Source organism: Lissotriton vulgaris, chromosome 9 (assembly GCF_964263255.1).
Source record: "Lissotriton vulgaris chromosome 9, aLisVul1.2, whole genome shotgun sequence".
Lineage (NCBI taxonomy): Eukaryota > Metazoa > Chordata > Amphibia > Caudata > Salamandridae > Lissotriton > Lissotriton vulgaris.
The window spans coordinates 1,139,508,864-1,139,532,559 of NC_141697.1; the positions used below are offsets into that span (position 1 = coordinate 1,139,508,864).

The following is a 23,696-nucleotide window of genomic DNA, read 5'->3' on the forward strand; positions in this document are numbered from 1 at the left end:
CTATTTTCAATTATTGAATTGATTATTAATTATGTACATTATGTAATGCTGATTTATTTTGATTTATATTTTAGTTGCAGGTTGCTAGGTTTGTAGGGGTTAGGGTTATTGAAGTAATCTTTATTACATAATAATCATGAATGCATAATTACGTAGTTAATTAATTAATAATTATGTAAATTGTGTAATCATTTATTTTATTTATATTTTAATTATGGGTTACAGGGTTTGGGGGGTTGTACAGTGGGAAGGTAATTAAGTTATAATTAATTAACAATTAATTATTATTAGTTAATTAATTATGTACATGACGATCAATTATGTAAATTGTGTTATTCTTATTTATTTCACTTATATTTTAGGAGTCTAGGTAATTAAGTAATAATTAAATAGCCATTACATTTTAATTTAAATATTACAATATTTATGAGTTTTGTAAATTGATTAATTATTTTTTTAAATATAAATATATATATTTAAATGTATATTTTATGTTAAACAATAATGTTTAGCTTTAGAGTTCTATATTTTTTCTAAATTAATGGTGTTCTTGAAATATGTAATGTGTTTCAAGTGAAGTAGTTTACCTATTGTTGCTTAGAGACCAATTACGATGGAGGACAGACTTGAGTCCGCCAGCCATCATAGCGGGTACGGGATTGCCCACCTGTAAGGCGCAGTCTCGCACTCCAAATCACGATGCGACTGCCACCGTAGCGGTCACATCCAATTTTACATTGCCGACGGTGCTGCTGGTTGCAGCACCACCAAGGTGTTGGAATTCGCATATTGTGCATTTCCATGCACAACGTGGCAGGCACCATGCGGTGCCTGCCACCTTGTGCATGGAAATACTCAGGGCACATACACCCTCCACACACACAGAGGGGGCCCGCAACAGGCCCCAAACCCAGCCTCTGCCAGCCTTTCCATGGAGGTTCCACCGCCATGGAAAGGCAGGCAATCGTCCGCATTGTAATCTGGTGGGCGGTGCCTGCTAGGCTGACCGCTCCACCAGGCAATCGTGACGATTGCCTGTGGTGGAAGCGTGGAGGGCGATCTTTGCGATTGCCCCAGTCACAAAGTGGCGTGGAAAGGCGAGTCAGATGTCGGTCCTTCCGCCATCATAATGAGCCACTTAGACTGGAGTGGGAATGGTAAATGTAACCCCTCCAAAGTACAACACTTTACCTACTGTTGCACAGACTGGAGTGGGAATAATATACTTAACCTCGTCGATGTCCTGCACTTTATCTACTGTTGCATAAACTGGAGTGGGAATAGTCAATTGTGGAACCCTATCCCTTTGGTTTCGGGGTCCCTCTCTCTTTTATTAGAGATTGTGGGAATAGTACAACAATTTTTCCCAGACTCCGATACACTTCCTGCTATTGCTTAAAAATATGTTTTATTAATATTTGTTTACAATTTAATTTTTATAGTATTTGTTTATATTTTGATTTGTATTAAGATTTTTATAATATTTTTTGTAAATGTATTTTATAGTTTTTTTTATTTGAATGTATTACTTGTTTGGTGGTTTGTTTATTTTTGGGAAGTGAATTGTGAGTTTTTTTGGTTTCATTTAAAATATATATATATATATTTATATAAAAAAGGGAGAAAAAGGTTGCGAAAAAGGGAAAAAAAGAAGCAGAGAACTCTGGGCAGGTCTCTAGTTGAGGTGAAAAGTAGCTCCAATATAGAGCACTCTCAACAAGAGCGACACTCTAATGTCTGCTTTTCTATCAAAGTCTTCAAACGTAGGATTAGCACAGTGCCATCCATGCCGAGATAGAATGGGACAAAGTATTTTGCCATTTCCACAGCAAAGTCTTTAAGCATAGGATTAGCACAGTGCTACCCATGCCGAGCTGTAAAATGGCAAAGCCTCTTACCACTCCAAGCACAGTATTACAGCTTTGAATTGGTAAAATACCAGCCAAGCCAACCTGAAATGAATAAAAACAACCCTTGACACGTGTTTCGCTCTCATTAGAGCTCTTCAGATAGGTATAGCTTTGTCCAGACCCAAGGGAGCACCCATTATAAGTCAAAACAAAACCCTTTCAGGCATACAGTGATGCTTAAATTATGCTAATTTCTTTATACTATTTGTTTACATTTTCATTTGTTTTAAGATTTTTATAATATTTCTTATAAATGTATTTTATTGTTTTTTTACATTACTTGTTTGGTGATTTATTTAATATTTTGGAATTCAATTGTTAGTGCTTTTCTGTTCACTTTAAAAAAAATATTTATATTATTTGCTTTTTATAGTAGTAAATTTAAAGAATTTTACAAAAAAATTAATATAATATAAAATATATATATGTGTGTGTAAATATATATAAAAACATACACATATATATGTATTTATGTTTATATAATTTTTCTCCATCTGCCTGCTCCACAAATGGAAGAACAGGCTTGACACAGCACAGAATCCATATTTCACAAGCCTTTATTCAGACATAGCTTGGCACTGATGCGTTTCGGTCGTGAGACCGGCCTTTTTATCACATAGAGCGCCATATTTAATCCTGTATTTAAATAGTGACATGTTATGCACAAACATGATAGAACACGACCCATGTTTATACCTCTACAAATCTATCTGTATAAAATCCATTATTACATTATTAGCGACCATAACAATTATGCTAGTGTTATCAGTGCAGAATTTTAAGTCGAATTTTAAATTGCTGAAGACCTTTTGTAACACAGAGAACAACAAGTGTTGGATCTCCAAAAATAAATTTCAACATTCACAAGATAACTGGGCAATACACTAGAAAAATGCTAAATCACAAAAATGATAACTGAACAAATGGCCTACATTACAACGGTTTGCTGTCTAAAATACAGTATCTCAAGAAATACAGTAATTCCAATTGCATGATCCGTTCAAAACCAAATTAGCATATAAATACAATCAGAAAATGTTAAATCTTGGGCAACTCGGACTCACATTGGGTTATTACAAAAACAAAACGTGAATTAAAACTTATAGATGCCAGTTGACATTTCTATAGATTAAGAGTCATTGTCCCAGGCTGAGTCGCATTGCCCCTTGAAAGATTGGACATAAATCACCAGTCGCTGGACCTTGATTAGGTCAGTCATTATGATTCTTATGGTGCTCTAATTAGATTTAACTTGAATGCTGAAGGGACCAGGAGAATGGATTGAAAATGAACGTGCAGTTCATTATGTCAGGATAAAAGCCATATCAAACCCTATTGCCAGAGTAAATCATACAGTGGATCTCAGCATAGGTGCAATTGAAATACAAAATGCTCACGGCGTGCTGAGCACATCCTGGAAACTGCTGTTAATTGCGCCTCACTTTCGTGTGTTTATACAAGTATATATTTATATACAGTATTTAATCTGAGTGTGCTTTACTTAATTAATATATTTATGGTATATAATAAAATATTCAAGATGATTTTCTACTTTTAACTATATATATATATATATATATATATATATATATATATATATATATATATATATATATATATATATATATATATATATCAAGAAAACATATTTTTGTATGGTTTTTAATGATATTACTGTGAAACTATATTTTTAAAACTATATATTTTACACGATTCTTGAGTTACACAATATTGTTGATTCCGATATTGTGTCAGTGATCCGCAGGGAAAGAGCACTTTAAAAGTGCATGACCATTTGGTGTTTAAAATTGGATCATGAGTCTTGTTTGAAAAGATTTTATTGGTTTTATGAGATACAAAAAAACAGGGAGGAGGTAAAGGGGGAGGGGTATTGGACGGTCAAAATGATGATAATCCTTGTGACATAACCGTACATCCATGAATAAATCAAGACAAAATCATATAGGTATATATCTAAATCACATATGTATGTTCAGCGATATTGAAGATGTAAGGGGTAGAGGTTGTGGGATGGGAGAGGAGATTCGATCACGAGTCTTAATGCAAGTGCCACGGAAACAAATTCCCCCATTAAGTGGCAGAGTATTTGTGTGTCCTATAGACGTCGCTCGAAAAATGCCAAAAGCAGGGATTCAAATATGGAATGTGGACGTATCTCCGCTGCAAATGCGGAATTCAGTCTGTCCGATAGGGCAACCATGGGCATCACCAATAATGCTAAATTTTCTCACCACAAGTATAATAATGAAAATTATCATAATAGTTTCTTACATGTTTGCCTGCCAATCAACACACATTACATTGCATAGATATGACTCCCATTCTGTTGATTTCCAAAACAACTGTCTGGATCATTAATATATCCCTGACACTTGTGCCACACTTTGGTGGCATGCATGGAAGAAATAGTCCTTCTGAATTTGAGGGACTCCTAAATTATGATACCGAAATGTGAAAATATTTCCTTCACTTATCCAAGCGCAGTCCTTCCTTCCTAAATGTTAGCAACTGTTGCTGACTCCTTTAAGAGAAGGCAGTCCAGAAAGCAGTGCATTAGTAGGGAAGTAATCTAGTCATGTCTTTTGGAAACGAATATTATGCTGACTACTTGAGCTGGAAATACCTTGGTGCCAGTCCATAATTTGTTAAAAAAATAGAAGAGCCGGGCCCGAGAGTATTTCTTAGGAGTTCAGGTCTGGCTGCCTATTTCTGAACCTGCAGATTCCTGTGGATTCCTGCTTTCTCCCCTGTTCATTGTTTTCTGTATTTCTCTTCCTTCCTTTGCTCTGGTTCAAAGCCTGATTGTGAAAAAATACGACATAGTCGTCAAAAACGTGTTGTGGTTCCCACCACTAGCGACCACCTGCACGAGTTAAGCACTACTTTTAGCTCAGATTGGACCCAAAACTATTTCTTAGAGCTGACCCTTGATTTCCTTTTAGCACCACAAGTCTGCTATGGTTAAATGAACATTTTAAAAAAGAAAAGTAGATATGACAGAAGAGTACCATGAGAAAGGAAAACACTACCGTATCAAAATATTTGTGTCGAATTCAATTGAATATGCATTAAACCCTGTGTATAACATTGAAAAAAATCAGTGATTGCCTCGCACTTAATGTATGTTTGTGCTATATGCGTTGAACAGAGTCAAAAGTGGTCCATGACATGCAGCATTGGCAGAACACAAACTGTGGTGCACAATGGAATAGCAATAGTAAGCAGACCTTTGATTTAGTAGTGTAAGGCGGCAATGTAAGGGCACTGAATGTTTGGTTTTTACTTCATGATGAAGCAGGTGCTTCTTTTGTCATCCACTCTACTCAGAGTGGCCCTGTTTGTTAGTGGAAGCCCCTTCTCCATTGCAAGTAGAGAGACGTCAAACGAGTAGTTTCTTATGCAAAATGATGCTGTAAAGGATAGAGGTAAAGTGCACATCTATCCACACGTCTATGTACAATTGTGTTCCTTTTTTTTTATCATACCATTGCACTGCATTGGAATCCCAATGTTGTGCCAGAGTTTTGAGTAGGAAAAGCCCTTTAACTTTTAGCAAATTGTATTTGCCTCCGTTGTGCACTGTTTGTGGGTGACATTCGCTATAGCTCAAGGGTTCTATCTCACGTGGCGATCAAATATACATCATTTTCACATTTAATATGATCAACACATGAACGATATAATAGATGCCGATTCTCAGATATGAGTGCACCAGAAAACATGCAATCAGGTTTGGCCGCTGTTGGGCGAGTGAGTAAAAACATCTGTTGCCTTGACTAAGTACCCATCCTCCTCATTTAGAGATGGCCAACCACACGGATACCTCTAGTCATTGGCCGGAACCACAGTCACTGTGGTGTTCAAAGATTGCCTGATGGTGCCGTCAAACTGATGATTGACATTGGTCAAAATTTTGACATGTTTTTGAAACTCCCAAAATGAACATCATAGAAGGTGTCTCCCGTGGTTTGCGGCCATTTAAAAACCTTCACAACCGTCCTAAAATGATGGTAAATAGAATTAGTGTTGTGCAATGGTGCAAACTCAAGCAAGCGGTGCCCTTCAGAGCACATCTCTTCACCCAGTCAACCAAGTGTAAGTGGAAAATACACACATGATTTTCGTTTTTTTTGTTTGCACCTATTTTTTGTTTTTTTTAGGGTTCCATGCAAAGCTCAAGTTTCTTTGTGAGAATTTACTTTATATGGGTTTGCAGTGACTCCTAGACTTTTTTGTGCTATGCCCAGACAACGCGCTAATCCAAGCCATTTAGCTCTGCACTTAGGCCAACTTTCAGCAAAAAATTAAATAAAATGTGGGTGTGAAAAAAGATCCACGTCGCTGTTTGCCACGTTGTGCATCTTGGAGAATGGGCTTGGGTCACACGAACACCTGCCCTAAAGCATACCACATCTTGACCAATGCTTGATGCTGACATTCATGGTTCCAGGTTATACATCTTCAGACGAGAACTCACTGCTTACATGCCCACATTTCATTACCCCAATACTAGACTTTTCCATCGATGATTAAATTAGATTGTTGTTGAACTTCTAGTAGAGACTACATCACACTCTTCTATAAATTAAGGAAGGCTTCGATTACTGTGGTTGTCGAAGGGGAATCTTTCATGAAGTCAGTAAAATAGAAAGACATTTAATGTATATTTCCATTCAAAGGAAAACTTGTGAAAATTGAAGGACTTTCTGATAAACAGTTATACTAGTTGTTAACACTGACTTAGATAGAAAGCAGCTCGGTTTGGGATATTTTTTGAAAGCATTGCCTTTATATTCCTCATAGTTTTTTTGTTCATAGTATAGAGCAGTAAACAAACTTTAACTCAAGAGGAAGCTGCCTTTTTTTGAAGGGAGGGGCAGCGTCGATCTGAGAGCAGAAGACAAGAGATAAACGAGTTGGGAACGCAGCCAAAGCGGGCAAAATGCCATGGCGAGAAATAACAGCAGGGCATTCCCAGTGCGAAAATTGTTTCCTATAGCCCTTCTGCCGTGGTGCTCACAGTGTGTAAAGGAAAGGGCAGAACCACGCTGGTGATGGCCTGATGGAGATAGAAAAATGAGTAATGGGCAGTCATAAAACTGCAGAATTGGAGCTTGCGCCACCCATAAATCACACCTATCATATGCCAGGATTGGAAAGATATGCTCAATTTTCCATTGCTTTATTTTCGAAAACAGAACATATTTCTGGGTGGCATGTGATACTGGAAAAATACCCCCTCCCTAACCTCTTGACATGAGACAACAGATAGTAAAAACAAGCCACATAATGCTCTTTTTAAATAGCGCATTGTTGGACCTTTAGTTGCCCTCTTGGCGCGTGCATAGCAGTAATACAATATTTGAAAGTATTTTTTTTTTAAATATACAGCAATCTTGTTTTAATCTGATTTCAGTCAATGCAGACTAGTATGTTCTTATGTCCTCAAATTAAATGTCTCCATGTATATCTAACAGAAGACCACACTTGGGGTGCAGGACCCCCTGCTAATCTCTTCCCCCCTTTGTTCGGTACCGATGACACTGCACGGGAAGGTGACCTGGTGGCGGGGCCTTCCTTCTTCCCCTGCTGCGTGCTACGTTATATTTTCAGTTCTCATTAAGTGCATGATTGCCAAACCGCTGGAGGGGAGCTTGGCAGCATGAAGCATGATCCTGTCATTTCTGTGTGTGCCGAGATCTGCAGATACACATTCCATTAAGGTACCTCATCCTTCAGTGACAGCCAAAGTGAAGACCAATTTTCATTGAGTCCTGATAATTGTCTTTATTTATGTGAATAGTGAATACACCACACCTGGGATCCAGGTGTTTGAACAAGTGATAACCCTTACGAAGAGTAGAAAAGGTTGCAGCAAATAGTCTTTTATTGATGTCAGTGCGTGCCTGAGAGCAGCATAGTTAACAAGCGTGGTGTTTTAATTAGGGATCTGTAAAGTTTCAGGTTTTTTTTTGCAGTGGTGTGTGGAAAACTTTGAAACTTTGCATACTTTGTTAAGTTTATTGCTTCGGGACATCTGTGTGGAAATCGTGGCTTTTGTGATAATTTTCTTTACACAGTCTTGGGCAATTCTATAAAATGGTTGTGCAAAAGATATATATATATATAATTTGTACAGTACATTGGGGGCTTCTTTACAATTTGGTGAGTCGCTCACCGCACTACTGGTGGGGAGGCTACAATTAGAGATCTTTGCTATAACAGGGGGGATCAAGTTAAAGAGCTGTCCTGTGCTAGTATGGTAGAAGCATTTTTGTCAAAACAGTAATGCTGACTGTCGTTCATGTCATACAGACTAGTTTGTATATTTTCAATTTCAGAAACAAAAAAAATAAATGGCCCTGGTGTATAATCATTTTCCTTTTTCTGAATGGGGGTTGGGAATTGCTAGAAATGGGGTTTCTGGTTGGGTAGGTTATGCACCTAAGCCAGGCACAATCAACCACTATAGTCATGGTAAGGGAGTTTCACACTCAAGATAACCTCTGCTCAACCCCTTGGTAGCTTGGCAGAGCACTCAGGCTTATCCCAGAGGCAATGTGTAAAGTGTTTGCGCAATACACACACACACACCAGTGACACACAAAATACACCATAAAAAGAGACTCTGCACAAGGGTATATAAAAACATCACTTTGTATTATAGGTAAAACACATAACACCACAGTCACATAAATCACAATTAGTTTGCCAACTAGGCAAGTGTCATAAGCATAACAGTTAGGCACTAAATCAATACTTATAAATTGCACGTCATACAATTGGATAAAAACATCACCTTAGACCATCATTAAACCATTAGGCATTACATCATAGTAAATCAAATGTACTAATCATAGATAACCAATCATGTCACATTTTATACAGAGCATATGCACTTTAGCATTGATCAGTAGTGGTAAATTGCCCAGAATTCTATAGCCAACAAAAACAAGGTCAGAAAAATAGGAGGCAAAAGGCAAAAAGTTTTGGGGTGAATCTGCATAAAAGAGCCAAGTCTAACAGGAGTGGTGTTTACTGTTCAGTGGCCTGGGCAGTGAACCTATTTTTCTGAAGGTCAGCCTTCTAATTCAAACTCAGTTGAGGCTCCTTGAGTTTCCCTGGTTTCTAAAGGAAGCAGGGGAACCACCGTTTTTGCGAGGTGGAAACCCTCTTGATTTACAGCAAGGCTTCTACTCTCCCGAACTCTAAATTGGCCCTTATTCTCCTTAATACCAATGTGCATAGAAAAGCTTCACAAAATGCAAATTTGTCAATAAAATAATAGGGATGTTTACAGCATAGAATGTAGTGTGACTATGGATGTAGCTTGATGTAGAGTGCAATCTGGGTTTCGCTTGACTGGGGTCTGCTAGCAGCTTTTTGTATCTTGACAATCGATGCGATATGCACAACTCACTTCCATTTTTTGTGCTCCTGAGTGCATTATTTTTGTCTTTTTATTTTACCATTCTAAAACGGCCATTACCCATGTTGGAATGGTAAGTTAAAAATGCCAAAAGAGGAATCGGTGCTTCATGGTGTTTTGCATGGATGCTCTTGCTTTGGTGGTTGTCTTCAAATGACTTTTCTTTATTAGGAAACCCATCCTAAAATGGGGATGCTCATGCATCCACATGTGCATGCATGTGTTGCCATGCAGTGGGGGCAATTTGGGAATTATCTTATTGCATTGCAAACAATCATTCTGAAAGCCAATAGCTTAGCCTTTTAAAGGTGAGGCCTATTGACTTTTCCAAAGCTTGTTCTACATACATCTTAAATGTGGATGTATGATAGTACAACGCGATCATTTTGATCGCGGTACTTTACATTGCGGATTTTACAACGCAAGTCGTTACAACGACTTGCGTTGGAGGGCGTGGATTGAGGATTAATATAATTTTCTATTCTGACACCAGTCCACGTAACATTAGGGAAGGTGTTGGAATAGAAAATTACAATATTCCTTAACCAACAGCGCCATCCAGCGCAAGTTGTAGTAACGATTTGCGTTGTAATGGCAGCGTGGTAAAGGTTGTGCGGTGTAAACACAGCGTTGTAAACGACGTTTCCCCTTAAATGTCTACCTATATCGTGTGGCACTACAGAGGTATGCCAATGGTGGATTCTTTTGACAAATACCAAGCTACATAACATCAGACACAGTACTTGAGTAAACACTAAATCCCAGGTATAGCCTTATACCATCTACATCCTACACCACCTGCACCACACACCACACTTTGCACTTCCACCTACATCCTCTTTACTATCTGTATACAACACTACCTATGCACTACACCTACATACTATACACTCTACATCTCCTTCTCTCAGCACTAGTACATGTTAACTCGGTGCTGAAGAGACAGACAAATAAAAAAAGAACCATTAGAGCAACCAGGTCTTATGATATTTTTTTTACAACCTGAAAACTCAGTGCATGCCCTACCGAACAAGGGAAGTTTGTTCCAGTGGTAGGGGGCTGGATAAAAAACAGCTCATCTAATAAACCTAGACTTACGAATACGCTGAGGACAGAGAAGAAGTTTAGTCCTTGATATAAGATTTCTTCTAGGAAGATATGGAATCAGTGTGTCCTGTAGATATTTGGGTCCGTTGCCTGACAAAGCTTTATACGTCAGACAGAGGAGTTTGAAAATTGTTCTTTATCTTATGGGGAGACAATGAAGGGTTTCAAGCAGAGGAACAGATGATGTTCCCGGTGGCCATTTGTTAACCAAATTAACTGCAGTGTTTTGTACCACCTGCATTTTAGATAGAAGGGATTAATTGGATGTTACAACCAGTGCATTACTTTAGTCAAGTTGACTGATTATCAGAGCTTGGATGACAGTTTTCCGACAGTTCAGTTGGAGCCACTGAAAGATCCTCTTGAGAATGTGCATTGTCCCAAATCACCAGCCACAAACGGATGTCACCTAGTCCTTCATAGATAGCTTATTATGTAGCAGAATAGACACATTTCTCACTGAGTTTCTGGGTGAAGGAGCAGGGCCAAGCTCAGCAGGCCACCATTCATCTCTCCAGTGGAGGTGTGCTTTGCTGATTGTTGTTTTCTCTCCTTTCACCCCCAAGCCTATAAGTACACCTACATCTATGCCCTATGTTGACAAAACCAGCTACACCCACATCTTGTGCACCACATACACAACACCACTGGTACACCAGAATGCCTTACAATCACAACTCAACTTCAACCTGCATATCCACTGACTCCCGCATGCAACACCTATAGTCCACCAATGCTCCCATCTTCATGTCTGTTAATGAACTAAACCAATTCATGTACCCAACTCTCTCCCCTCACCCTACTGCAAACCGACACTGAACACCATAACATACTTCCTTTACTGAAATTTAAACATACCCTATGGCACTTCTATACCTAGAAATCACCTGCACCCTAAAATTGATCTTTCACCACCACTTACATTCTACAGTACCTAGAGTACCAATGGCAATACATGGCTAGACCAATAACAGACGTGTGATCTCCTAATAGCAAGACACATAACCCACATAAAAGATAGAATCAGATGGAAATGAGGTATAATAAATGTTACACCGATATGAGGATGAAGAAACAATAGTTGGTGTACGGCTGCTACATTCTGTTCTCTACATCTGACAGCCTATAACATGAACCCAATAAAACAAATAGATTTTTTGCTCTTGTTTGCTTATATGCCTTAGGGCAAAGCAAGAAACATATGCCTAAAGAGTAGTCTACCTCCTACTATGGCAGGTAATGCATATCCAGCTGTTTCTACTGCCACAAGGTACAAGGCACAGGGCTTTATTGGTCTGGGTTTAGCACACCCAGTGTTGCCCCAAATAATTATTGTAGCATTTTACCTGATTTTAAAACCATTCTATACGTAGATTACCTATGATGCAGCAGGTAGCCCTTTTTTTAAGGCCTGGTTTAGAGATTGGCAGACGGATTGCTCTAATAGAAACATGACAAATATCCAGTATAACGTGCATTATTCCCAATGGCACTTGTAATTTGGTGGACGAGATATATGCTTGACTTGTGATGGAATTACCCACCCGCCGAAATCTACATCAGGCCCTTAGTTTTCAAACAAAGTGTTTATGATTCACTACCTTTTTCTGAACACATGTAGTAAGCCCCATTGAAACACATTGTAAGCAACAACATCTGAAGCTACCAATTTGATAGTCTGATACTGCATTTCCTTTCGGAAAAGACCATTTCGATTTGGTGATGTTCTGCTCATTGACTGTTTCTACTAAGCACAGTGATAATTCGGTGTTCACTGTGTACGTGAACAAGTTGAATCGGTGACTCTATAGAACGTGTAAATATTGTAATTTCCTTAGAACATTCCAAAGCATAATCAATCTAAACCATGGAGAGATTGCAGCATATGGGATATATATTTAGGCTTCAATGGATTAACATTTTGATTCCAAAAAGCACAAAGGATATATTTATTGTTTTCAAGGTTTCTTTAATAGCAAAACTATTTACAGCTGTTTGTAGATGCCATTGGAGGGTAGGTTTTGAACTGTTGATTGCAATATGTTTAGGACGGGTGTGAAGTTATATTAACCCAGATTTTTCTTCCAGGTAGCCGTGAAGCGGCATTCACCTACGCCATCATTGCTGCCGGAGTCGCCCACGCCATCACATCTGCTTGCACTCAGGGACTTATGAGTGACTGTGGCTGCGACAAAAGGAAGCACGGGCAGTTCCATATCGAAGAGGGATGGAAGTGGGGAGGCTGCTCTGCGGACATCAGATATGGATTAGGATTTTCAAAAGTGTTTGTGGATGCCCGTGAGATCAAGCAGAATGCGAGGACGCTCATGAATTTACACAACAATGAGGCAGGACGCAAGGTAGGTAATGTGATTCCACTTGTTGTCTGTAAGAAGAGTCTGGTAGTATACTAGCTTACTCACACTCAAAATCTATAAAAGTGTCTTAGCACTGGAAATGAAAAGACGAAAGCCTCTAACAGAATTTATTATGGAACATACAGAGAGAGATGAGGTGGTTGGAGGTGAGAAGGGACTGAGGTTGAGATAAGGTACATTTTATGGTGAGGCTGGTGGGGGCGGCGTGCTTTGCTGGTGAGATTAGGAAGAGGTGAAGTTACATTTGAGGTGAGTTGTTTAGGTAAGGAGAGATGAGGGTAAGATGAGATTGAGTTGCAAAAGAAGTTGAGGGGATTTTGACATGAGGTTTGGTGAATTATGTGGAGACTGATGTAAGGTTGAGTTGAGCCTGATCTAAAGTTGGGGTGGTGCTGAGGTGAGATGATACTAAAGCCATTTAGGCATTATATGAAGTTGAGAGGAGATGGAGGTGAAAGAATATTGATGTGAGGTCAAAGTGAGTTTCAGGTACAGGTACGTGGTGAAGTTGAGGTGAGAGTTGGTTGCGGTGAAACTGAGGTGAGGTTCTGGTGAGGTTGTATTTGGTGTAGAGGTGAAGTTGAGGTTGGGGAATGCCTCATGTTAGAATAGGTTAGTTCGACATGTTGATAGATTGAGGTATAAATTAAGATGATTGGCATTAAGGTGATTTTGAGATGGGGCTGAGGCAATGAGTGGTGAGGTTGAGTCAAGGTAAAGATTAAGTTATCGGTCTTAGGTAATGTTGAGGTAAATTGAGGCTGAATTTGAGCGAGTTTGAAGAGAATGAGATTGAGATATGGTTGTGGTAGAGTTGAGATTGATGCGCGTTGTAGTGAGAAGTGATTGGATTGTGATGGGGTCAAAGTAAGGGAAATTAGGAGTTTGTGGTTCAGCTGAATTTGAGGTTAGGTGAGGTTAATGCTGAAGTACGGCTAAGGTTGAGGTTGAGCTTGTTGAAGTGAGGTAGAAGTGAAACAATGTGAGGTTCAGGTTCAGGTGAGGTAAGATATAGTTGGATTTTCTATTGTGTGAGTTTGAGATGAGGAAGGATGAGAGTGAGGTTGAGATGCAGAGTGAGTAGCCCATGATACTGAAATGATAATGAGGTAGCATTGTGGTAACATGAGGATAAAATTGAAGTAGATGTTATATTACAGTGAAGAAAGATTGAGGTGTGAAGGCATGAGTTTGAGGTGAGTCTACAGCGAGGTTGAGCTGAGGCAGAAATGAGGTACAGTTATAAGCTGAAATGAGGTTGGTGTGAGGTTGAGGTAACTTGTAGATGAGGTTGAGCTCAGGTTGGGTTTGATGTTGTAGTGAGGTTGAGGGAAGATTGATACTGACGTGAGGTTGAGGTTGAGGTTAAAGTGAGATGAGATTTTTTAACCATTACAAAACATTTCACATCAACTTGCTGAAATTATTTTGGGACTTGCAAAACCTGAGCCTTCCACCTAGATCTGGATCATCTATGTATATTTCTTTACAACGCTGCATTTCTGAGTATATTTGCCTAGCTCTGCTATTCGGAATACAACTACAGAATGCAGTATGTCTACTTAGATCGAAAATTGTATTTCCAAAATTCAAGTGAAACTCATCCCCTCTGGAATCATGTACACCATGATTTATAATAGCAGCAGCATAGTACATGGTGCCATATGCAACCCAAAATACACTTCCATATACATACACGTAGTAACAAGTACATTTATAATTTATGTTATATCAAATTTTGCAAAAATATGCATAGCACATATTGCAGGCTTTGGAATCATGTACACCCTGATTTATAATAGCAGTAACATAGTGCAAAGTGTCAAATGCAACCCAAAATACACTTCCATTTACACGTACAAACAACTAGTTTACATAATGTACCATGATTGCCTGGAAATGAGTAGTTCTCACACATTTGAGTAGAGAGGAGAGCTGCCCTCTCTTAAACAACATCCTGACAAGGGAAGCCATTTGCGTTCTAGGTATGCGCTTCTCCTGCATGCAAACAATGTAAACAATGTGTATGTAACCCTTTAAAAGTTGATAGTACGTGTAAAGCAATGTCTCTCTTGTATGATAAGTAAGTCTAGCAAACTTTAATGTCCTGGTTGTAACACTACATCCTAATTCAGTTGCATGATACCGTTTTGAGATCCAGATGGAGCGAATGAGTATGATAGAAGAGCCAATGTTGTGTTGACATTAGTGTTACTAACTCAGTAACGTGCATATAGAAGTAATAAATAACATGCTGTTATTGTAAGACATTACGGCGTTTTGGTTAAAATGGCCGAGGCAATTTCACTCCTCCCCAATAAGCTCTTTTTCGTGCCTAATTTGAAAGCATGTTTTATTTACCGAAGAGATGTGAATTGCTATATAAAATCTGAAGTAAATAAATATATTCAGGTGTTATAATTTATGGAATTATTTACCTTTTGCAGGCAGGTGTTTCATCATATTCTCTTTATGGATTTAACCTTGGGGATTAGTTGCGGTTTCTCAAGGGCACTGCATTATAATTAACGTTTAGTCATACATAACCTTGACTACAGCTTATACCACTGTGAAAGAATGTCTTCAATGGGGCGCAGAAACAGAAATATTTTTTGCTGCCTGGATCTTCTTCAATTACTCTTGACTCCAAACAGTCTAGGAAGTAAAGACGGGGAAAAATAAATTATAAGTGGTGAGGCAAACCTGTTAATTGCTGTACCAGTGATCAGATGGTATTATTTGAAAAACTTCCTTTTGATAAGTAAAGGGCTTTAGTTCAGTTTCAGACTTAAGGGGTCAATTGCAGTTCAGTGGAGCAGGGACTCCAGAGCTCTGCCTTGCTGAAATTGTGGTTCCCACCTCTTACTTCGAGGGCGTGGGTTCCACTGATTTTTTGGCACTGGAACCTCAGCTCGCTCTACTGTCAGACACATTTGACATGTCCCCACACAGGGTCTCTGTGTCACAGTGGTGGTACCTCCACCTTATTTAATGTAGTGTGACCATCACTGATATTTCCTTCCTGGGTGGGCACTTAAAAGAATGGTCGACCCAGGCAGGGAAAGCAAACAATGGTCCTCACACTGAGGGAGAAAACTCCCTACACTTCATGGACATCACATGTTTTGCTTTTTAGAAACAGGTCCATGCTTTGTTTCTTGAATTGCTAAATGAAAGAATGCGGTACAAGCAGTTAAATGAGCAACTGAATTTTAATTGAAGACTTTTGAAATTCTATCACTGTATTCTGTTTTTCCTTTCTGTTGTCATATATGTGTTGGCTTGGACGATTAAATCCAACTTGCATTGAACATCCGTGTGTCTGAGGAATTGTGGAAAGTATATTTGGGCTGCCAGTAGCCCCAGCCCGCCCGAGAATCTGGCCCGGCATATCCCCGACCGGAACTGTGGAGCTGTACATATATATATATATATATATATATATATATATATATATATATATATATATATATATATATATATATATATATATATATATATATATATATATATATATATATATATATACACACACATATATATTTGTGGATATCAATATCCTTGTGGAAAGATTGGCCATTGCGCCAAGTACATCTTTGAATTTGATCATTGTTAGTTTAATTTGTTGTTGTGTACAGTCATTGCCTTCATTGCTTGTCAGCCAGTCTGTTAACTTCACCTTTGGCAAAAAGTCAAGGAGCCTCATTAGTTGTGTGCTATTTGTGTCCCTATAGCTCAATGAGATGTGAAATGGCTTTCATCCAGAACAATTGTACATAGTTAAGATTAACTGAAGCATTTCCATCCATCGCCTTTTGCCTTTCTCAGTATCAAACTATAAATTGTCACACGTCCGTCCAGACATGAGTTTGGTAGCTCGCTGTACTGTAAATACTCAGGCTGCACCTCAATGGAGAGGTCCTCCAAGGCTGAAACATTCACAGGGTTGCCTGTGAACCATGTCAGACGCAAAGGGGCCCTGCAGTGTTAGCTTGACTGCCCTTTTCAGTCTGCCCAAGACTAGTTTCATATGCTTGGTCTCTTACTATGATGGCACACTGAGCAAGAAGTCATAGATTGGAATGCACCCAGAGAAATGTTCAGTAGTTAAGATTAATTCAAACATTTCTGCTTGTCAGTTTTTGTCTTTTTCATATAAATTTTCCATAGACACTGTAAATGAACCATATTATATATAAGACGGTTCCAGAGGGAATATGGCTTAGCAGTTTGGGATTGACCAACCTTTTTTAGGTCTGCCCAAGAATAATTTGTATATGGTTGGTAGCTTACTATAAGGGCATAATGAACGATAAGCTATAGATTGGAATGTACCTGAAGAAATTTTCAGTACTTAATATTATTTGAAACATGTCTGTCTTTCAGTTTTTGTCTTTTTCATATAAATATTTCATAGAGACAGTGAATGTACATTATTAGACATAAAAAATCCTTTTGCCTTTTTCAGCTGGTGTGTTTTCAGAAACTTGTGTTCAAATGCAAATTAGTGGTTCAGGAGAAGTGTCACAATGAATCCCTATTACTATGCTACCTCTGTAACAGCTGCTGCGAATGTTTTCTTGTATAAAAATAAATTAAAACTTTTTTTGGGGGGGGAGGGGCTGTGTTGGGAATGTGCAATTAATTGTTTTTATTTTCCTAACATTCTTGGAGAAGAGCACAGGTTTCCTCTTCATATTTGATGAATTTGAATGACCATGTACTGCTTGGGCAAATAAGATTGACTTCCACAAACTACTGGGTGAACTAGAAGCATTTTATAAAAAAATAAAACATTTTGATCATTGATTTCCATTTAGCTGATTACGGGCCATAGATTATAGGGGAATTGTATTTCTGAATGTTGTGGTTTAATTGATGTATGCACCTCAGAAGAGAAAAACTGTAAATATAATCATCAAACTCAAAAATTCATCGTTTCTGAATGTAATTTGATTGGCTTTTAAAGTGATCTTTTTAAGAGTCTGTATGTTAGGTTGCACTTTTACATCATTTGCTACTAAAACGGTGAGCCATTGTAATACATTTTAGAATTGTAGTCATTAACTAAATACAGTAAACCTTTAATTGATGTAAAAAGTAATGTTGCAAAATATGAACCTTTAAAAATGTGTCATTATATGTCAGAGCTAAGTAGTCAGATTGATCTCAACAGAGTAACAAATACATTAATTAGATGGACAGTTCACTGAAAGGAGTAGGGCACTGTTGGTGTGTGATAGCTTCTGAGATTGGTGATGTAGCACATCATGGAATGGTTGAGGCTACAAGTATAATTGCCCTAGTGGTATGGTGCGGCTCAATTTTCAATACATCTACAAAGCAATCTGGCATCTTTAGTTGATAACGCTTGAAATTGATTGTGGCACAACCTTTTAATGCTGTGTGACCTCACGACCACTCACAAAACGTTGATAGATTTCCTTAGGAATCACAAGGGAGGGGGCAATGGTATTTTGCCTTCCCTTTCTCCTGCAATTTATAAAGTATTGCTGTGTTGACGTTGTTTAAGTCGCAGAGACATTTTTGACTTGCAGTGCCAGTGTAATACATTGCAATTTGCTTTTTTATCCCAGGAATGCCTGCCATCTTGCACAGTTCAGGCTGTGTGCGAGTGAAAACCCTTTATTGCATTAAGCCCCGGATTCTTAACCCCTTCGATGCTGGTGACGGAACCATTCCGTCATCAGTCACGGTTGAGCTGTGCTGATGACGGAATGGTTCCGTCACGACCACACCCATTATTATTGGGGCCCAGCACAGGGGGAAATGTCAACAGCAGCGATGAGGTTAACCACTGAAAATATGGATGACAGCCATGTTTATTACTGTGCGTTGCATTTACCTAGTTATTTGATAATAGTCTCGCACGTTTCAGCAAGATCAGGTTGCACCTAAAGTCGGTCTCATGCTGTAGTGAGAATTCTTGAAAACTATATTATATACATGCCAAAGGCTAACACAGACTTCTCATCCACGGCATCCTTCAAAAAAGAAGAAAAATCGATTCTCTTGGCAAAATTTACATGAATATAGGCTAAGGAAATCTCCAGCAAAATCACTAGTATTCCTTTTATGACAATGGTCAGCTAGACCACCTAGGCACTTCTGTTGCCTTTGCCTTGACTCTATGGGTACTCATTGTCTTACACCGTTTTGCTCATCTTTGCAGAAAATGTTATGTTAAATGATTTATGTTGTCTGGTTAACCTCTGTGTGTAAAGCGCTCTGATATCCGCAAAGATCTTGTTCGCACTCTATAAAACTTTCAAAATAAAAATAAATACAGGTCAGGTATTTAACTTGGTAGAAAATGTTCGTGCACTGTTTGCTATACAAAAAATAGTGAGTATTGGAAACATGACAAATAGAATCAGGTTTTCTCTGAATCAATGTTGTAATTCAGTAACTCATTGATTCACTTTCTAGAGAGTGTTGAAGTTTGTTTGGAAGAGGTGGGGTTATTGCCTTTGCTCTCCATAGTTTCACTATTTGATTTTATGGCGTTCTTGTGGTTTTCAAAGTGCAGTTTGCAAGCTTCAAAAGTGATGGCCTCTGTACATGTTATGTAAACCAGACTGGAGAGAATGAGAGATAAGATCTGCAGATAGCGTTCTGTAAAAGTGATAAATCGCTCACTTGAAAATTAGGAGCGGGATTTGAGACACACAAGCCCTGTAATCTGCAAGAATGGGTTTGGCAACGCTTCGCCCTATGTTTTGCTTGTCAGAAATCAGGATACATAGTCCTACTCCAAGTGCGGCTTTCATCTCTCTCCACTGCCTTTGGGAAAATAAATTCGCGATTTGCACTTAAAATTAAAACATGATGAATGCCACCACTTACTTGCATGGGTGACGTTAGAGAATTTTGTGAGCGTGGGCAAACCACTCATTATTTGAAGGTGTCTGCACGGGCTAATCTTTTAAGCATCTGCCAAAGATGTTTGAGGAAATACAGCACTCCAGCTCGGACTTTACTTTGTATTACCTAATGGCTAAACCATGTTGGTATAAATGACATGTCTACACGCATTCCTAAATGGATGGTGTTGTTTTTTTGACAATGAGTCAACCAAACCACTGGCAAGCACAACATTCTGGGATCCTATTGCTCTGGACTTGAGTGTGTTTGTTCTAAAAATATTATCATTGCGGTTACTAAAAAGGCTGCAACAGACTACTGTAATAGTAAAAGAATGAGGATCATGTGCAGATAAACATATCACCGCCCTTCCTGCACTACACCTGTAATATGTTGTTGGACTCTACATGAAGTGTTGCATTTGCAAACTATGGAGGAAAACAAATAGAGTTCAGAATGTAGACCCGGGCCACCTAGGAGTCGGACCCTCATTTGCTGGGAGTTATTTGAGCTCCCAATGTCTCCTCACCGATTTGTTGTGCTGAAAATGAGATTGATCCAACCAAGACAGTGCGAAATGCATTTTGAATACGCCGCTTTGCTTGATAGAAAACGGTTAAATAAAAAATACTTGGGTGTGCACAATTCACACCATTTCTTTTTTCGAAATTAAATCGAATTTTGGAAAAATTACGTGAAATTACATTAGGTAGGAATATGGCATTTGTGCGCTACATTTTAGTTTGAAATGTGTACTTGTACTAAAAATGATAATACAAATCGCAGATTCCTTAAACAACAGTCGCTGTTTGTTCGCATTGTTCTGGTGCTTCTGCAATAGAATTTGTGCCCGATGGTCTTAAATTACATGAGCAGCCACAAAGGCATAATTTTGGAAATTTCTGGTAAGAAAGAGAAGGTAAAATGCTGGAACTTACACGAGATTTGGCCGTTGTAATGAAAATTTTGCTCAAGCTTGAAAAAACACAGATTAGATTTCAGAATCAGCGAACAGGCAGAATTTATGTTTAATGACATAACAACTGTAATGATGTTTGTGTTCAAAATATAGGGGCCTGTTCGCGAAGGTATTTTCGAGTATGTATAGTAGTACTCCTGTGATATTCTTTTACGTAGTCCAACGTGTCTCTGAATTAGCACCATAACATCAAAGTTGGGGTTATTCATATACAGTTAGTGCAAATAGTTCTCTCTGTACTTTTGCTAGCAGGAGGTGTGAGGTTTCGGGTCAATTTACAAAGGCATGTAAGAATACAGAAATGAGTACCAGCACACTCATACATGCTTTTGTGAATTGACCCCATAGTCTCAGTATGGTAATGAAGAATGGGGTTTCAATGGAACTGCTTATGAAATAGTTACATATCCGACAAGAGAGGAAACATCCTCAAGATAAGGACAAGTTAAACTTTGACAGTGAAGGAGAGACAGGTGCAGTGAAGCTAGTGATATGGGTGCAGTCAATAAAGCAATACAAATATGAATAATTATTAACAACTGATGGAGCTTTGTCAAAATCCCAAGCAATCCCTAGTGGAGAAGGTGTGTTGAAATGCCCCTGCCACAACTGCTGAGGACTCCATGACTTGAGTTGTAAAAGTAGAAAGTGGTAACGTTGGAGCATTCATTTGTGAATCACTGATGGGCTGCGCTTGCTGGATGCCACAAATCACTTCTTGTTCTGTTTTTACATAACTGATGCATTCTTTCCTTTTTCATATTGTAGTTGTTAAACAAGCACTGTGACATGTAACTCAGTGGTAAATTCAGTGCTTGTGGTCTTTCTTTCTGGCATACTCTATGCAGGCGAGTCCTATTTTAGCTGTGCACAGAGCTTTCTTTTGCAGTGACCACTTGTTTGACATGGTGGAGATGAGGCTTTATGTAGAGCCAGGAGTAAAAGCACCAGACTGGGACTGGGACAAAGAGATTCACATTGTGGCCTACATCCCAAAAGAAGGGCCAAGTTTGAGGGAGTGGAAATATGTTGGTGTAGGGATCTCTGGGTATGCATCTTGCACAAAGCATGCCACACTAACAGAAATAAAAGAGTGATGGGTGGAATGCTTGACTTAATTTCACACACTGGTAATTACTCTCAAATACATTCGAGTCCATTGCAGACAGGCAGCAACCATATGCAAATCACACCTGTCCCTTGGTCCTAGCTTGAAAAGTGGAGGAAATCACCACTTCATAGAGCAGGAACTCTCAAAATGTATGGCCAATCTCCCATTCTGCCAAAATGTAAATGAGAACCCGAATGAGTGGGATGAAACAAAAGGCACTGACATAGACAGGATTAATTAATGCCTAGGAAATCAAGTTGAACTGTTCAGGATAGAGTCCACTCTATCCTAGAGCAGAAAATGTTGTAGAAAGTTACTGGCAGCTTGAATTTTTCTTCCGCATTGATACATTCATGAGTGTTTGTGCATGTGTGTTCATTTACTCATTCAATCTCACAAACCCACCTAGAGTTTTAGATGCATGCGAAAATAATGTGTTTAAAAACTAAGCTGAAAAAATTGCAGAACTAGAGATAGTTTAAACCCAGTATTAATTTAATGAGGAAAAGCTTTCTATTCCTTAATGGTGGCGTCAAGGTTGAAATTCTACTATTAGCTGGAAAAGATATGGACACATGCTCATCTCCAAGGCCTGCAGCAATTGGAGAATTCTCCAGCCTAGCTTAAAATGTGAAGAAACAGATTAATATTTGCTTCCCAGTTTCCAGTCATTTGCATTCAAATGAATGCATTGGTGTAAAGATTCTGTTTTCAACTACCATTTTGTAAGAACGTTTTTCCGCTGAACTATATAGTGTGGAGTTTGCCAAGTCATAAGAAAAGGTCCTGGCTAGACTACTTTCATATAGTATACATCAACCTGCCCTAAGACACATTGACTAGTCTCAAGGAATTTACAATCAGAGAACATCTACTAATCTACTAGAAGCATTGGCTTGACGCCAGCCCCCTGAAATTAACTCCGGAATACAGGATCAGATTTAAAAGTCTATGCACCACACAAAAGGTTCTGTGGAACAAGTGCCGAAATGCTCCATCACCAACAGGAACCACCTTTAAACTGACATGGAGACTTTTGCCATCTGCAGTTCAAAAGACATAGGGCCTGATTTAGACCACAGCAGTATTAGCTCCGTCCCACCGCAGCAGTGGTCCCAAGTACTCTCTTTAGCTGACGGCGCTCTGCCCGCCATATTTAGATGTTGCTGCTAGAGACAGGAGTCCACTGCAGCAATGGTCTTCTCTTCTGGATAACACTAGTCGAAGGCTTTACGACCGACATCCTAATTAGCCCCGTAGTGTGTTTAAAATGAACCTAGCTCAGTGGCGGCCTCTTTCAGGTAGTAGGCTTCAGAACATGCTTGAAATAGTCTTTTCCCAATTGAATGACTGGATTCAATATTAGATCCCATTTATAAAAGTGGGGTTTTCAAAGCTTCTGCCATATGAAACGTCAGTACAGCTGTACCCAGCCCCATTATGCTGATTCTTTATAATGGAGATAGAATAAAAGGATTATTTCTATATTGTTCCATTCTAAACATGTTGCTTTTGTTAATCTTAGGGAATAATGGCAAACATTTATCGTGAAAAGGTTACTAATGAGTGGTTGGAAACATTTTTGTTTGAATATAATTGTATAAATATACTGCATTTTAAATGATTGTAATCCCAATACCTTTTTGCCTATTTTCTCTGTAGTATGTCTTATAGAACTTTGCACCCATGGGCATAATCCTTTGAGTCACATTTCATTTTGATATGGTGAAGTACTTCTCTTTTGGGAAAGATAAGCGCTCTATTGGATGAGGGAACTTTTTTCTACAGTCGTCCATTTCTGGTCTGTGGATCTGAAGACTGTGCCTAATTTCTGTGGTAGCTGCAATTATTGAACACAGGGTACAGAGTCCATGTC

The 23,696-nt window shown here is 38.7% G+C and overlaps 1 protein-coding gene across 1 annotated transcript in view; it reads left to right on the forward strand.

Moving 5' to 3' along the window:
• The window catches only part of LOC147692920 (protein Wnt-7a), a 118,912-nt gene that overhangs the window by 47,305 nt on the left and 47,911 nt on the right, over positions 1–23,696 (forward strand). Inside the window, exon 3 of the mRNA XM_086939174.1 lies at positions 12,556–12,827. Coding sequence (XP_086795300.1) covers positions 12,556–12,827 — 272 coding nt within the window. The remainder of the gene's footprint in view (positions 1–12,555; positions 12,828–23,696) is intronic.